The 15411-nt window shown below is 40.5% G+C and overlaps 7 protein-coding genes across 7 annotated transcripts; 3 read left to right on the top strand and 4 right to left on the bottom strand.

The window, feature by feature from the left end:
* Positions 1-604: 604 nt before the first annotated feature.
* Positions 605-1838, top strand: IL334_006022 (uncharacterized protein; the record flags this gene model as incomplete). The annotated part of the gene is made up of 2 exons (XM_062937727.1): positions 605-622; positions 681-1838. 2 exons carry the CDS (start codon positions 605-607, stop codon positions 1836-1838), a joined length of 1176 nt encoding a protein of 391 aa, XP_062793778.1.
* A 163-nt stretch (positions 1839-2001) lies between these two features.
* IL334_006021 (uncharacterized protein) lies at positions 2002-3396 on the bottom strand (the record flags this gene model as incomplete). Its single annotated transcript, XM_062937726.1, has 7 exons — positions 2002-2173; positions 2280-2381; positions 2503-2594; positions 2695-2790; positions 2886-2946; positions 3073-3175; positions 3354-3396. 7 exons carry the CDS (start codon positions 3394-3396, stop codon positions 2002-2004), a joined length of 669 nt encoding a protein of 222 aa, XP_062793777.1.
* A 415-nt stretch (positions 3397-3811) lies between these two features.
* IL334_006020 (uncharacterized protein) lies at positions 3812-6209 on the top strand (the record flags this gene model as incomplete). The annotated part of the gene is made up of 6 exons (XM_062937725.1): positions 3812-4369; positions 4433-4536; positions 4625-4720; positions 4833-4980; positions 5072-5694; positions 5792-6209. The coding sequence occupies 6 exons, from the start codon at positions 3812-3814 to the stop codon at positions 6207-6209; spliced, it is 1947 nt and encodes a 648-aa protein (XP_062793776.1).
* Positions 6210-6538: 329 nt separating this feature from the next.
* Positions 6539-8073, bottom strand: IL334_006019 (uncharacterized protein; the record flags this gene model as incomplete). The annotated part of the gene is made up of 5 exons (XM_062937724.1): positions 6539-6778; positions 6913-7201; positions 7337-7516; positions 7608-7854; positions 7965-8073. The coding sequence occupies 5 exons, from the start codon at positions 8071-8073 to the stop codon at positions 6539-6541; spliced, it is 1065 nt and encodes a 354-aa protein (XP_062793775.1).
* A 634-nt stretch (positions 8074-8707) lies between these two features.
* On the bottom strand, positions 8708-10296 carry IL334_006018 (uncharacterized protein; the record flags this gene model as incomplete). The annotated part of the gene is made up of 5 exons (XM_062937723.1): positions 8708-8950; positions 9049-9469; positions 9549-9728; positions 9824-10067; positions 10179-10296. 5 exons carry the CDS (start codon positions 10294-10296, stop codon positions 8708-8710), a joined length of 1206 nt encoding a protein of 401 aa, XP_062793774.1.
* Positions 10297-11113: 817 nt separating this feature from the next.
* Positions 11114-13289, top strand: IL334_006017 (uncharacterized protein; the record flags this gene model as incomplete). The annotated part of the gene is made up of 7 exons (XM_062937722.1): positions 11114-11457; positions 11542-11793; positions 11883-12466; positions 12539-12562; positions 12618-12696; positions 12755-13025; positions 13203-13289. 7 exons carry the CDS (start codon positions 11114-11116, stop codon positions 13287-13289), a joined length of 1641 nt encoding a protein of 546 aa, XP_062793773.1.
* Positions 13290-13609: 320 nt separating this feature from the next.
* IL334_006016 (uncharacterized protein) lies at positions 13610-15245 on the bottom strand (the record flags this gene model as incomplete). Its single annotated transcript, XM_062937721.1, has 6 exons — positions 13610-13791; positions 13953-14231; positions 14325-14413; positions 14576-14911; positions 15020-15086; positions 15176-15245. The coding sequence occupies 6 exons, from the start codon at positions 15243-15245 to the stop codon at positions 13610-13612; spliced, it is 1023 nt and encodes a 340-aa protein (XP_062793772.1).
* Positions 15246-15411: the final 166 nt, after the last annotated feature.

Raw genomic sequence — 15411 nt, 5'->3', positions numbered from 1 at the left:
AGGAACGACAGCCATAGGAACAAGATCTGATCAGACTTTGTAAAGACTTGACCTGAACTCCTCTCTTCTGAGCTACATCTGCAGGAATCGCTCTTCATATCTCTCGAGGTCATGTTTGACCTTCACGCGACACTCCGGCCAAAGTGTTCCGAGCAACCCAAATCGATCCTCTCCTGATGCCTAGGTATTTCTGGAGAGATCGACTTACCTTGAATTGTGTGAGACTAGAATGCTATGATCGATTCGGTGAGAGCTGATGATACTTGAACGTTGAGGTTGAGTCTTTGGGAATGCTAATAATGAGTATGAAGTGAAGTGTTGATATATCAGAATGTAAAATGTTGAATTCAAATCAACTTTTTATTTCTTCCTCAATCCATGATCTCTTGCAATTCTCTCGTGACAATAGCCCATATGTTAATAAACCACACTCGGCGTTATTGGCATGGTGGAAATCATAATCCCGAGCTCATACTATCATCGAGTGAGCAATGTGGCGGTGGAGGTGGTCCATCCCTTCATCTCATACACTCGCATTCTCTTTCTATATAAACCTGGTAGTACAGACAACAGCATTCATCTCTGTCCCCTGTGTTAGTACACAATGACAAGGATACACTTGGTATGTCAAAGCCGTTGTCAGGTGATCTGTATGGGAAGCTGATAATAGTGATGATCAGCTGGGCGTAGGATCAATCGGCACACTCTTAGCGCACAACCTAAGGGTAACATCACCTACCACCCCTTTGACTCTTCTCGTTCGATCACCGCGCGGTTTCCCAAATACCATTACCTGTACGAGAGATGGTGTGAGGTCAACTTCGACCGGATATGAGATAGAATCATCGAACCCTCTATCCGAATATCAAAGGACTGATGAACCCATAAAAAGCTTGATAGTAACAACGAAAACCACCCAAACTGTGAATGCTATCGAACCATTATTACCAAGACTGAATCGTGATTCAGTGATCACGTTACTTCAAAATGGGATGGGTGTACATTCCGAACTGATTCATACCCATTTCACAGATGTAAAGGAAAGACCTAGCTTTATATTGGGCACTACGCCCCACGGAGCATTTACCAATTCGAAAGGAAATGTGAATCATACCACACCTGCAGGAAAAGGATTTATCAAATGGGGTGTAGTCCCTCCTTCTCCTTCGTCGTTCTTCACAGGTCAAAGTTTCGAAAATCTGATCTCTTCTTTCGTCAATGAGGATACACAATCCGATCCACACAAAGATGTTCTGGATAATGTACATTCAACCGCGAAGGAAAATGCTAGTGAAACGATAGAGACAGAAGGTCTAAAAACGTTGAAAGATACATTAACAGCTCTGACCAAAATGACAGACTTGAATTCAGATGTGATACCATTCGATAAATTGAATCAAGCCATGTTGTTCAAATTAGCAGTCAACGCTTCGGTTAATCCTATAACAGCGATTTTAGGTAGAGGTAAATTGACAAATTCATCTTTATTAGATATACCAATAGGATTAGAAATAGTCAATAAATTAGTCGACGAATGTTCTGAGATCCTCATCAAACATCTCACTTCTTCAGGAGAAACGAATAAGATATCACGAGAAGATTTAAGTGTGTTTGAAAAAGATAGTATGAAAGAAACGATTAAACAGATCATTAGTTCAACAAGTAATAACGTAACTTCCATGGCTGTGGATATTAGAGATAGAAGAGAAACTGAAATTGACTATATAAATGGGTATATGATTAAATTAGGTAAAGAACTAGGATGTAAAACAGAAATCAATCAACTGGTATATGACATGATCAAGTTTATGACAGAGTCTAACAAAGACAAAGTGTGAGGGAGTTAGGATTGTCTGTGTGGATGCGGGCAAAGGTATTTGGTGTCCTCGACAAACAAGCTCAGCAAGCATGTTCAAAACAAGATAGACGATGAGGCAAGATAGATTCATGAGATAGAATAGAAATACAACATACAACATCTATTCGAACTGAAATTAGGGATCAACGTATAAACTCATGCATCTTGAATTGTTGACTTGTGAAACCACTCAGACCATCATGGCCCAATTGCAACAATTGTTTTCCTGTAGTCTTTTTCAATCCCGATTGATCGTTGGATGAAGATGTCTCTGAGAGTGGGGATAGTGGAGTTGAAGAAGGATTTTGTGGTTGTCTAAATTGGACCATATTGGATACAACGATCAGTTGCCGAGATGAGGGAAGACATGGATATTGAGTTATGGGAAAACCAAAACATATCGTATATTTATAAGACTCACATTGGTGATCCAAACACTCTCAACCCTCTTACATGAGTATCTTTCCCATTTAGATGATTTGCTAGTATTATAATTCGAAGATGATGACATGGTATTGGTGGGCTATGGTCATCGTTGAAATATGATGAGCACTGCATCACGATTGACACTAGGTCTCAACGTTGCAATGGCCAATGTTATACGAGCTGCTCTATCTGGGATCACAAGATTGTCTGATTCTCACCCTTCAGTTTCATCTACATCATTACTAACTTCCATAGGTCTCAGAACTATAGGCATCCATCCATCCGGTTTACTGAATTCCATATGTCTAACCTGAGCGCGAAGTCGAACGATCAGCATGATCCCTTTCCACCTACTCGGCTATTGAATGAGAGGGGTCCTTCCTTCATAATCAAATAGTATGGTAAAGTACCTCTTGTAAATCATGTAATCCAGTTCCTGCTCTAATTGAAATTCTGGAAGGTGTATATGAATCATCCCTTGGATGTGACATATGTACCGCTATTGCCTATCATCACATCACATCACATATATTAGCGGTATTCTGATTTATATCTCGTCATAAAGCATAGCCGAATACGGTAGACGAATACGCATACTCACTGATACGTGCACCCTTTTAGGGAATGAAAGATCTATCAAATGAGGTTGAGGGCCTTCGGATCTGCACACGTTAAAGTCTGTTAGCTTGTCCGATTCCACTTTTTGAAAGGCTGAATCAATCCGGTGATTCCCATAGTATTTTTACTCTAGCATATAACACAGTACGTATGGAAATGAATTTGCTCACTGCCAGAACGTATTATCGTTACCATCCCTTAGATTGTCAACTCCGAACCCATATTTGTGCGAGGAGACAGACCATGAAGCCAAGTGTGACAATTCGGGTCTTTCTGTAGATGTTACCATAGGGAAACAGCGTGGAGATGAGGTTGATGGTAGTATGGAGTTGTGTCAGGTTGATATCCGGTGGGGATTTAACCAAGTCAAAATTTGAAGAGTTGGATCATAATGTCTCAATTTAGCTTTCCCAATCACTATTTGCCGAAAGGGAGAAACGACAACGCTCACCTTCGTCTTCATCATATTGATCTGATCTGACCGACTCTGCCATCCTATTCTTGATCTGTCCGAGTCTGGGCCTGATACGATCTGTGAACCTGCTTTATACTCGAGTATGATCTGAAGAAGGGTTGATATGCGGTTCAATTGATGTTACGCGTAGCGTGGTTTTGATTGTTTTTCTCTGACCTTTTATTCGGTTCCGTTGGAAAGTTTTCGGAGAAATAAGGGAGAAACATGATGAGAATGTTAAAATATAAGTATTGTTATTGTTATTGTTGTTGTTAATGGTAGATATAGGAATGATCATCAACCTTCATCAAACATGACTGACAACTGACACATGATATAGACATTCGAACGAGAGGCTGGACCACGAAATATCTGCCATGTTCACCTAATAGCGCAACGATACGCCTCAACTTCTATTTACAAAGCTATTCCTGTGTTCTTGGGTATAGTACGAAATGTTAGATTCGATTTATACCTTGCCGTCAATACTACTCGTATCGTTGATCTACCTTGTATACTGGCTATCGAAATATCAACAAAAGAACCATCATCACAATCCGACAACATCGCATAAACATCAATTGACATCACCTCCAAATGACATCTCCGAAATTGATGATTCACCAATATGGATATTCGAGAGATCAGGAATAACGATTTCTTTATGGACACAATCATTCAATGCTCTACCTAAAGATTTGTTGAACAAGCTGAACGTGAAACTAGTTTTATTCAGACGATTGAAGATAATATACAATGTAGGTATTGGATTAGGATTATTGGGGATGATGGTTGCTTTTATTGGAAGTCTGTGGGCTGTCATCTCAGTCTGGAAAGAAGTTTGGTTGGAAATAAGTTTACACACCATACAAGTCATATCGGATCAAGTGGAACAAGCTACAACGCAGGAAATCGTTAAAAGAGCTCTGGACATAGCGGGTGAAAAGGAAATTATATCGATTCAGAAAAGTGGGAAAGGGAAATGGGATTTCGCAGGTGGATTACAGCCTCTGGTGAGCACGCGAAAATCTCTCTGGACCAACTTACACAATGATCTAGAAGCTAATACAGAGTAGATACCTGGTCTGACGATGCCATGGACTCATCTACCCACTTTGATCTTAGCTTTATTGATCAATCAGTTGATACATGAATTCGGACATGCAATCAGTGCTGCATTGTACGTGAAGCCCTTGTTCATTCACAGGGATGCAATCGAACGAAATCTCAATCTCGCTGACCATCGTTCCACCCGTAAATGTATACAGAGACGATATACAACCTTCTCGATTCAGTTTGAGTTTACATGCTGGAATACCAAGTATGATGATATCGTTTCCTTCCACAGTCGATAACTTGGATCCGTAAGTACACTTACTTCCTCTTCTGCACTCTGCACTCTGTCATTCCCATATATACGAGCACAACGTTCATGCGAATCAGGATGCTGACAATGACACCGTTAACCGATCGTAGAAATGCAAAGATGCGATTGGCCACTTCAGGTCCATTCCATAATCTCCTAACTTGGTTTTCCGTATGGCTTCTCACTTTTTCAGGAATAGGCAGTATTCTTTGGTCTGATAGGAATATGGATGGGATTATAGTGCAGGATGTTCATTGGGTCAGTGAATCTCTTTTCGCAACGCTTGTTATCTTTTCTCTCAATACTTTTCCAATAAATTACAGAAGTGCTCATATCATCACTTCACCAGAACTCCCCATTATATGATCATCTTCAAGCAGGGTCATTGATAACTCATCTTGATGATATCCCACTTTTCACGTCGTCTACTTCGAGTCCAGATCAATGGTCTGAATATTTACTTTCTGATAGAATTGGAGATGTTGGTAGAGGTTGGTGCATGGATAAAACTTCATTCCTATCACAACCATTACCGCCTTGTCAAACCAACTCTACTTCCTCATCACATAGTTCGAAGTATTCCGAACGTAATCAAGATTCAAAGATAATGTTCAGATCTACATATGGGCCATCAAAAGGTGAAGAAAGATGTTTATCACCACATCCTATACTAGACATCAAGTCGACTAAATGTCCTTGTCCGGATTCAAGGTGGGTTTGTATCCGACCTTTTGTAGAGGTAATCGGTGAGGGAGATTCATCATCGAGATCAGATATAATCGGAGGTACTGAAAACAGTAATGAACATGGGATACTAAGAATCGGTGTGAAAGAAAATGATGATCAGAATATAGATGAAAAAGTAATTCTTTGGATAGGACCGAGGGCAGAAGTTTATAATAATGTTGAAATATCAAATAAAGGTGCTAGAGGATGGAAAGCTGGTATCAGATGGGCGGATCTATTCTTCAAGTGAGTGATGACTTCCATAAATATCCTATCCTACTGAGGATGAGCTGGAGAGGATTGTAACTGACATCGATGATTCATGTCTCGCTTATTTGATCAGATACATATCAACCATATCACTTTCATTATTCTTATTCAACTTATTACCATTACCATTGACTGATGGCTCACAACTACTCGTTTCACTCTTGGAATGGAGATCAATTGTGAGACCTTCAACTTCCAATTCAAGTCATTCACTTCAAGCTACTTTAACACAACCCTCTGAATCTGAAATAAGGGAGACGGAAGGAGCAAGATCGGATGTAGAGGTATATAGGCAATATGAGATCGACTCGGATGATGAGATTGATGAAGAAGAAATGATAGGAAGAGATAATGATTACTCGGAGGCATCAACGAGAAAGGATGTAGTATGGAAAAGATGGGTGAGGAGAGCTATACAATCTTTGTCTATGGTCTTGGTTGGAATTTGGGCAATAGGTTGGTTCATGTTGTTCTTGTTGAGATCAAGTTAGATGTCTGGATTGGGTATCGTGAGGAAGCGCAAGTGTGCAGTACTCATAGGACAATGATCTGGAATCTGGAATTGTGATCCCATTCATCTTGTATGTATATCTTGTATATCATCAATGTTCAAGCTTCGGACAAGTGATAAGAATTGTTCGGGATGTCTATGAATCTATTCATTTCTCGGAGTATGATTAAAATAAGATAAGATAAAGCATTTACGTAAATAACCTTGATAACGAATGTGTTTTCCCTCTCATTTCCTGTTCTCTGTCTATGCTCTCTCTCTCTCACACATCTTTTCTTCTCTCTACGACCTGAAGTATAGGCACCGCGCTCAAAACTTGCTCATACCATTATACACTTGGATCATACCATCTCTACCGTTCTTTACCCAATCATTATTTTCATTCTCAAATCCGATATCCGATCCAAGTGTATCTGCGTCAATTTCATTTTTCCATCCTCCCTTCAAGAATTTGAAACCATCATCCTTTTTCTTGGATAGGATGATTGATTTAGCTCTATCTTGTTCGACCTTGGATTGATGATGAAGGGAATACCATAAACCGATTCTCTATAAAGTGAATGGGGTTTTTGGTTTGGATTAGTCAGTCTTGCTTGGGGATGTTTATTGAATAAATCAGAGGAAGGAGTGAAGACTCGGGGGTTTTAGTATGATCAAGAGAGAGAGAAAGAAAGTACACTCACAGGAGGTACGGTGATTCTTCCTGATTTCAAACAACATTCCCTTATAGATCTACAGCAAACTACTCCGCCATCTGTTCTCGGTCTATCTATCAATGATCGTTTGATTTCATCTACTTTACTTTTCGGTATTATTGATGAAGATGATGATATGCCTCCTTTCATAGCTTCGATAGGTTCAATGGCGCTTTCATTCCCGTTCACAAGTGGTTTCGATTTTGTTTTTGATTTTGATTTTGTCTTTGAGTTTTGTTTGGAAGGATACATGACATATTCTGTAACAAGATATATCCTGCGGTATTCGTAAAATAGCGTTAATGCCCCGATCGTCTAATCGCCTTTTGCTCTGAGAATGATAGAACAGTAGGCCATCTCATCCCCCATCCCCCAGCCCCCATCCTATCCTGCGCCAGTAAAAACAACTCACCACTTCTCATCCCATCCACCAAATCTAACTTGTATACTGTATTTCGAAGCGACGGGAATTTCCTTGAAGAAATTATAATGCGATGCACCCAACGCTACATATACGCCCGAATAGAAGATAGGTGAGAATGCTTGAATGCAAAAATCCATTTCTACACAATCGGAATTTTTGGCGTATGACCTAAATCAACCAATCACAAGGATACAAGAGTACAAGAGTTTAGTTTAGTTAGCGAATGGATTCTTTCGATTTTTGAGGCGAAATCACTCACGAGTTACTCATATGTAATCTATAATCACAATCATCGAACCAAGCTATTCTATCATGTTCCATAATCAATTTATCCAAACCACCAAATGTATTCATTCCTTCTTTCCAATCTTTCATGTAGTTTTTTTTACCTTTGAACCAGAATATCAAACGAGGTATAAAAGCTACTTTGATTATCCTTAAATGCCATATTGACGGTAATGAAGGTGCTTGAATTATCAATATGATCAATAATAGAATCGAAGTGACTGACGTGAACGAAGATGATTTAGTTAGTTGATTGTATTTGGCCCATGTATGCTGAAAAGAAGGAATACCGTGTCGTGGGAAGGGAGTAAGTACTACTACTACTACTCACTGGGTCTATTAGGCAGAACCGTCAATAGGGATTTGATATGTCCAATGGATCTACCAATAGAAGAGATCCGGAGATCTTGAGTCAATCTATCAACTAATTGAAGCGACATATTAAGACTGCTGAAACGGATTCGAACGAATCCTCCGTCAACAGTGCTTGCAGTTGGGTATCTACACCGAAAAAACACTATCCAATACGTCTCCCAAGTAACAACGACTATATGTACTTCTATTTCTATATCCCCAATGATAAGTTGACAATAGTGTATATGACAGAGGTTGGTAAGCGTATCAACATCGGCGGCTTTCAATTGTTTCAACCGCCGAAGCCGGGTGGAAAATTAAAGTTATCAAAAATGACCGTAAACCGTAAGCCGGAGACCGTAAACCGCAGACCGAGATCTGATTTCCTTCCAGCAAGAATCCATCTGGATAAAATCTCGCGAGCTCTTGACCGTTACGTTGCGAGCGAATCCAGAAGATATCACAGTCACACCGGAAGGCCTTCCATGGATATGCATGTAGTAATTTGAGTCCAAGCAAGCAATTACACATCGTCGCCAGTTGACAGCGTCTATCTAATACTCACATAGAGCGCCGTAACAAGTTCGTCGTAATGTCATTGGGAAGCCGTATATCGATTAAACTCATCAGACAAGGTTGCAATGTCTGCTAACATTCCATATTAAAGAACCCTCTTTAATCCGTCTAGAATCTAAAGAACCATTTAAAAAACATTCCCGTTTAAAAAACGCTCATACCCTCAACTACCTTTTCCATCCCTTCTCTACCCTTCCCTACCCAACTTGCATCCTGATCCTGTCCTTCATCCAAACCAATGTCAGCGCCCAGAGTAGCAGCATCAGGTTCATCTTTCCATCCTCCTCTCAAAAACGTCCTTCCTCCATCTTTAGACATGACTATCTTTCTCGCTCGATCTTGGTCGGGTTTCTCAGGTGATTGAAGTGATAACCATAGACCGATTCGCTAATTCATACATATGTCAGCATATGGTCATGGAGAGAAATGAGACAATCGAATCAAGGATTAATAGAGTCCCTTGTATTGCCAACGAGATAACTTACAGGAGGGATAGTCACTCTACCCATCTTGAAGCAATATTCACTAATGGTAGTACAACATACAATTCCACCATCTGATCTCTGTCCCCTTCTAGCCGCCCAAGCTCGTTTCATCTCTTCCACTTTATTCATCGTCGTAGGCGTGGATGTACCGTTGGAAGGTGGATTGGGAGAAGTGGAACGTGTTGGTGGATCAGATATCGACGGTACCAAGGGAGAAGATGAGGAAGCGGTGGAATCAGAAGTGGTTGAAGTGGTAGTCGTAGTGGATGAAATTGAATTTGAGGCTTTCTCCACAGCTGTTGTTATTGTATCTTGAGCTGTAGCTTTTACCGTTTTAGCAGTTGACTTCGATTTTGAAGCTGATTTTGACGATGATTTGGACTTTTGTGGATAGAGGATGAATTCAATGACCACATAAAACCTATACAAATACTTGGCTATTAGGGATCGGTATATGCATTGAACAGCCGATGTTCAGCAATTCTTTGAAAGCTACTGACCACTTGTCATCCCATCCAGCACATCTAGCCTCCATGACGTATTCTGCTCCTAATGGGATCTCCTTGAAGAAATTGTAATGGGTAGCTCCTAAAGCCATATGAGCGCCTGGAGTGAAAAGAGGTGATAGAGCTTCTATACACCATTTCATCTTTAACGCATCAGAGTTCTTGGCGTATGCTCTATAGGCGAATGGGATATAATCAGCATTTTTCAGGGACGAGCATGTGCATTAATTGCATTGACTGGAAGATGGTGAAATCATTTTTTGACTTACGAGTTACTCAGATGTAGATTATAATCACAATCATCGACCCAAGCGATTCTATTTATTCTAGTTCTCAAATCTTTTATACCTCCTTTTTGATCTGATTGAACTTTCCAATCTTTCAGATACTTTGATCTACCTTTCTTGTATGCTAGATAATAAGCTTTGATACCCCAATACCATACTCTAATATGCCATGTGAAAGGCCATGAAGGTGAATGAAATATGAAAAGTAGGAGTAAAAGCGCTTTGACTATGAACAAACATCGGATATCGTCAGTAAGTATGCGAGTGTGAATCATTTGGCGCTCGAGTCGTTATGAACGATGAGTAAAGCTGGTTGAGAAAGGGCACTTCCACTCACCAGGCTTAGGAATGAAAGGTAATAAAGGGGTGGAAGAGTTCATCGTTAATTTCGATATCATCGTTTTTACACTTTCCACCAAGCCCGAAGGCAGCTGATTGATGATAGCGTCGAGCATAGTCAGGATACCAGGTGATGCCAGCGAGTAGCAAGGTAGATTGATGTTATTGAGCAATAAGAAATTGAAAGTGTAGAGATGAAAATACGTTAGTAATTTTGACTATTTTACCTTTCATTTTTCCACTTGCACTTATTAAGCCGGTCATTGACCTGACTGACCTCGGGTAAAGGGTAAAAAAAAAGAGACAAACTCAGACTCACCCTTGCTGCGACCCTAGTGCGATCCATGATTGACATCTTGTCAATCTTGTCAATCTGATTTTGCTCAATTCCTCAACTGTGCTGCGTGGATTTCGTTGGTAGAAAGCCGTATTTTTCGGACCAATTGATACTCGTATGTGACTTGTAGCGAGGATGGGATCATGGATACTCGAGAACATGAAGATGATTTTATTTTCACTATGAGTATTTATATTTCTGAATTCCAGTAAAAGGATACGTCGCTTGTCCCCGGTTATCGATCACCGGAAACAATCGAACATAGGCGAGCGCAATTACAAGGCACGCTGACTTATTCTTATGATTGGACGAATGTAGCTATAATAGGCGCACGTTGGGGCCACTGACCTTCCAAAGTGGAGGTTGGCCAAGATGGAGGTAAAACGAGAACAATAAGAACAATAAAAAGAACCATGAACGAATATTTGATTACACCCAAAGAAAGATTATACATCAGAAAAGGGAAGTATCATATAGGTTGGTATCTTCAGCTGCAAGTACCATTGTGGAATCCTTCAATACCCCTTGTCTTCTCAAGATATACCTGTAGTGCTGCATCGGGGCGAACATCGAAATCAGCACATCAATTCAATATCATGCCAACATTCGCACCTTCAATATACACTCTTCCTTCTACACCTTTACCCTCCAACTCTCACCCAACAGCTACACTATACGAGCAACTTGATACTGAATCAGTCATCTCATCACTCTTCACAGTCTTATCTCCTCCTTCAGATGCGACCAGTATCAGCACCGATTCCGATAATGTACCTACTACTTTACGGAAGAATGAACATACACAGTTCCTAGCTAGTACGTTTTTCAAATTACCAGGTAAATTCGTCAGTCTAGATGCTAGCAGACCCTGGTTGGTATTTTGGAGCGTGCACTCTTTAGACATACTAGGCGTGGCTCTTGATCAGAACACCAAAGATCGGTATGTCCACTTTCCTTCATATCTGGACGATAGTCAACAGCCGCTGATTTTGTTCATGTGACTTGGTTGATCGAATCCATATAGAGTGGTATCTACGTTACTTAAATTCCTGTCACCACAAGGTGGATTCGCAGGTGGACCATCAAATTCTCAACTACCCCATCTACTGCCCACATATGCTAGTGTGTGTTCACTTGCTATCACAGGTAATTCAGGTTCAGGAGGAGGTTGGGAAGAATTGAAAAAGTCAAGACAAGCTATATACGACTTCTTTATGGATTGTAAGAACCCTGATGGTGGGTTCGTCGTGTGTAAAGGTGGTGAAGTAGATGTTAGGTGAGTGACACTATCTTTAACATGTTCAACTCACTCGCTCGGTTCAGCGCGTATAGGGGAAGAGTAGTTGATCTATTGATGTCATATAGGGGAACATACTGTTTATTGGTAGTTGCAACGTTACTAGATATCATAACACCTGAATTGATATATAACGTTGATAAATTCATATCATCTTGTCAAACTTATGAAGGTGGATTCGCATGTTCACAATTCTCATTTCCTTCGTCATCTTCAATCTCTTCTACCTCAACAAATAATGCCGAAATCGATACCGACAAATCATTTGTTAGAGCTTCCATGGCTGAAGCACATGGTGGATATACGTCATGTTCACTAAATTCACATTTCCTATTATCGTCCATCCCATTACCCAACACACCGAAGTTTCCTGAACCTATAGATGCGTATGCGGCGTTGAGATGGAGCGTATTACAACAAGGTGAAGCTATTGAAGGTGGTGGTTTTAGAGGTAGATCAAATAAATTAGTAGATGGTTGTTATTCTTGGTGGGTAGGCGGTACCATACCGATTTGTGAGGAACTAGTCAAACGTCAAAAGAAGTCGAGATCGGATTCCAGATCACAAGGAAATAAAAGTAGGATACAGGCCGTGGTCGAGTCTGAAGAAGGAGAACAGACGGAAAAAGAGGAAGATTGGATTGACGAAATTCGTATGTTCAGCTGCTCATGCTCGAGGATATCTTAAAATTGAATAGCCGACTAATCGCTTTATGACACCATAGCTTCTCCACCACTGTTCAACAGAGGTAAGCTGAATACTGAAAGCTGCCCTGAAAAATACAGCTGACGAATATGCTCTAGTCGCTTTACAAGAATTTACTCTGATAGCAGCCCAACAGGAAGCAGGAGGAAGTGGTGGATTGCGAGATAAACCTGGAAAGTGAGTTACGCAAATTGGTAGTATCTGACAGGATGAGACTGGCTAACACATCGCATAGACGACCAGACCAATACCACACATGTAATAACCTTTCTGGACTATCAATAGCACAACATCAAATGCGACATTCGACATCAATCGTATCATCTAACAAAGAGAAATTTGATACATCCAAAGGATTACCAGCGGTCAAGACTAGGTCAACACGAGGTGGATGGAGCAGTGAAGAAGAAAGACAAAATGCGCGCAAAGAAATATGGGCCAACGCCCTGGGATGGGTAGAGGATGAAAACGCTGAAATGGTTGTCGGTGGTAAAGAGAATAGAGTTGTGAGTGTATAAACTAAATCATCCGTGTTGTTGAGGTGGAATGGAGCTGTGGAGCAGCCTTAAGGTGTTCTTTCAAGGCTTGATTGAAATGTTCTCTCGGAGAATCAAGAGGGCATAAATGGGGAGTTATCATAATATGGGTCTTGTTTACTGACTCGATATGTTTTGGTCGGACAGAACACCACCACACCGGTGTTCAACATCCTTGGCTTAAGACTGAAACCTTTTATCAATTACTTTTACTGTCAAGACGAGTCAACGTAGAGTGGTATCGTTTAACAACGTTGAGTACAATGCCGTGCAAACTTTACATCGTCAGCTAGCAGAGATCAAAGGTGAGAGAAAGGCAGCGGTGGTTTGGTTTACTACTGGTAAATTCACTTTCTGAGTATTACTGGTATCTTCCTTTGTAATATGCATGTGTGATAACATAGCATTCTCAGCACGATACCTAGCTCTAGCATCGAAGTCATACAGGTGATGCATATTGGTTCTATTAGTGAAACTTGTTATACTTCATCTTATTCTATATAAGACTTCTTATTCTTATCATGGAATCATGTTACCAAATACCCACTTCTATTCTAAACAGCCGCTCTATGTCTTTCGGCTCCTTTCCAATGTTCACCCAATACTTTTCTGATGGGTGAATCCGGTCCAAAATCAATACTGAACAGATCACCCGAATTGGGATAAGTATCTTTATCACCTGGTCCACCGAGGTAAGATGACGCTGTGGTGATATACATTGTTTCCAAATTTGGTCCTGTATGCACAGATGGAGTGAGCTCTTTGCATCGTTTCGATTCACATCCAATCTTCCCATTTTGCAATCATTACCAGAAACAGAATTCGGCTCTCGGATCTCGGTAAAATGGGTGTCTGCCTGATATATCAAGTTCAAAGGTGGAAGTTTGGAAAACTCACCTCCAAAACAAGGTATGGTAGCACCTTTTGATTTAGGTATTTTGATCATAGCTATAATTTCACCTTTGGGATTTATACCTATAACTCTTCCATTCCTCCATCTCGCAGCCCATACATTACCGATCCCATCTAAACACAATCCGTCATATACACCTTCTGTGGGGTGCTCTTCGTCTATTCCCGGGGGAGAAGAAGCGAATATACGTCTGTTGGTTGGTATACCTGAGTTGAGAGAGTAATCGAATATGTCTATTTGATCTTTTCGGGAATCGATGTAGTCTACAAATTCAGTGTGAGCTTTAAAGAACGACCTAATGATCATTCAAGACTGCAGAAAGACCACTCTAAGTGAAGCACTCTAACCTCACTCACACATGTACTTTCCATCAGGTGAAAATCCAAGACCGTTTGATACACCCACTTCTGACAAGACCCTGGTCACAGAGCCATCGAGGTCGTATCTAGGTATTGGAACGAGATTCAGCTATGCTAAATCTTGGGAGTTTCGAGATTTCCTAGACCTCCTTTGCCCCGCCCTTTTCGATTCGTTTTCGTACCTTCTGGTCGTGCTTCCTTCCTCTTTACTGAAGCCCCCGATAATCAAAGGAATAGTCACGACTCACTTCCATAGCTCCCCGGGATAAAAAGCTGCTTTCTCATCTTGGCCCATACTACCATAGTATATTCTTCCTTTAGGATCAATACCACCATCATTAAACCTTATAGTTCCATCAATGATCAATTCCTTCTTCAAAGGTTCAGACACGGTTTTCTCGAATGTTTTATTGGTTATTCTCGGATGAGTTGATGTTTCACTTGGAGTAGTCGCTTCAGGTAAGATCACAAGTGCGCCTTCTGTAGTTCCTACAAAACCACTTTCGGACATTCGAGGTGAAATATACGTTAGACATTGTGAGGGATATTTATCTATTGAATGATATCCATTCGAAGGATCGTACCTGTTATCAATCAATCAGTCAATCAATCAATCAATGATATACAATTAGTGATCAAGCTCGAAATAAATAATCATGTAGTGAAAATAGTCTAAATTGACTTGTACTCACGAATGAAGTTGGGATGTAAATATATCAATCCAATGTAATAAGCTAGTTCTTGAATCCCATACAACACCTGTTCACGATGGATGATACGACAGGTCAGTACTAAGTCCTATCTCACTCCAGCTCAGTTGACCGCGAATGGAAGCATTGTCCACTCACCTTCTCCGAGGTTATTTTGGCATTTCAACACAACCTCAGCTTCGAATATCGGGATAGTATGAGGTGCCATCTTGTTTCGGTATTTTCGCAATGCTCGTAGAAGTCTTTTCAATGACGGTAAAAGAGTGGTGATCTACTTATTATTATATACTGCGAGCTGTCTCTCCAAAAATAGAAGGATTTCAGAATATACCGTTTTATACCGTTCTTACTGAAGCTACTCTATGCCAGTTATC

The sequence above is a fragment of the Kwoniella shivajii genome, chromosome 8 (genome assembly GCF_035658355.1).
Source record: "Kwoniella shivajii chromosome 8, complete sequence".
In the NCBI taxonomy this organism is placed as follows: domain Eukaryota; kingdom Fungi; phylum Basidiomycota; class Tremellomycetes; order Tremellales; family Cryptococcaceae; genus Kwoniella; species Kwoniella shivajii.
This window is presented reverse-complemented; position numbering and strand designations above follow the sequence as displayed.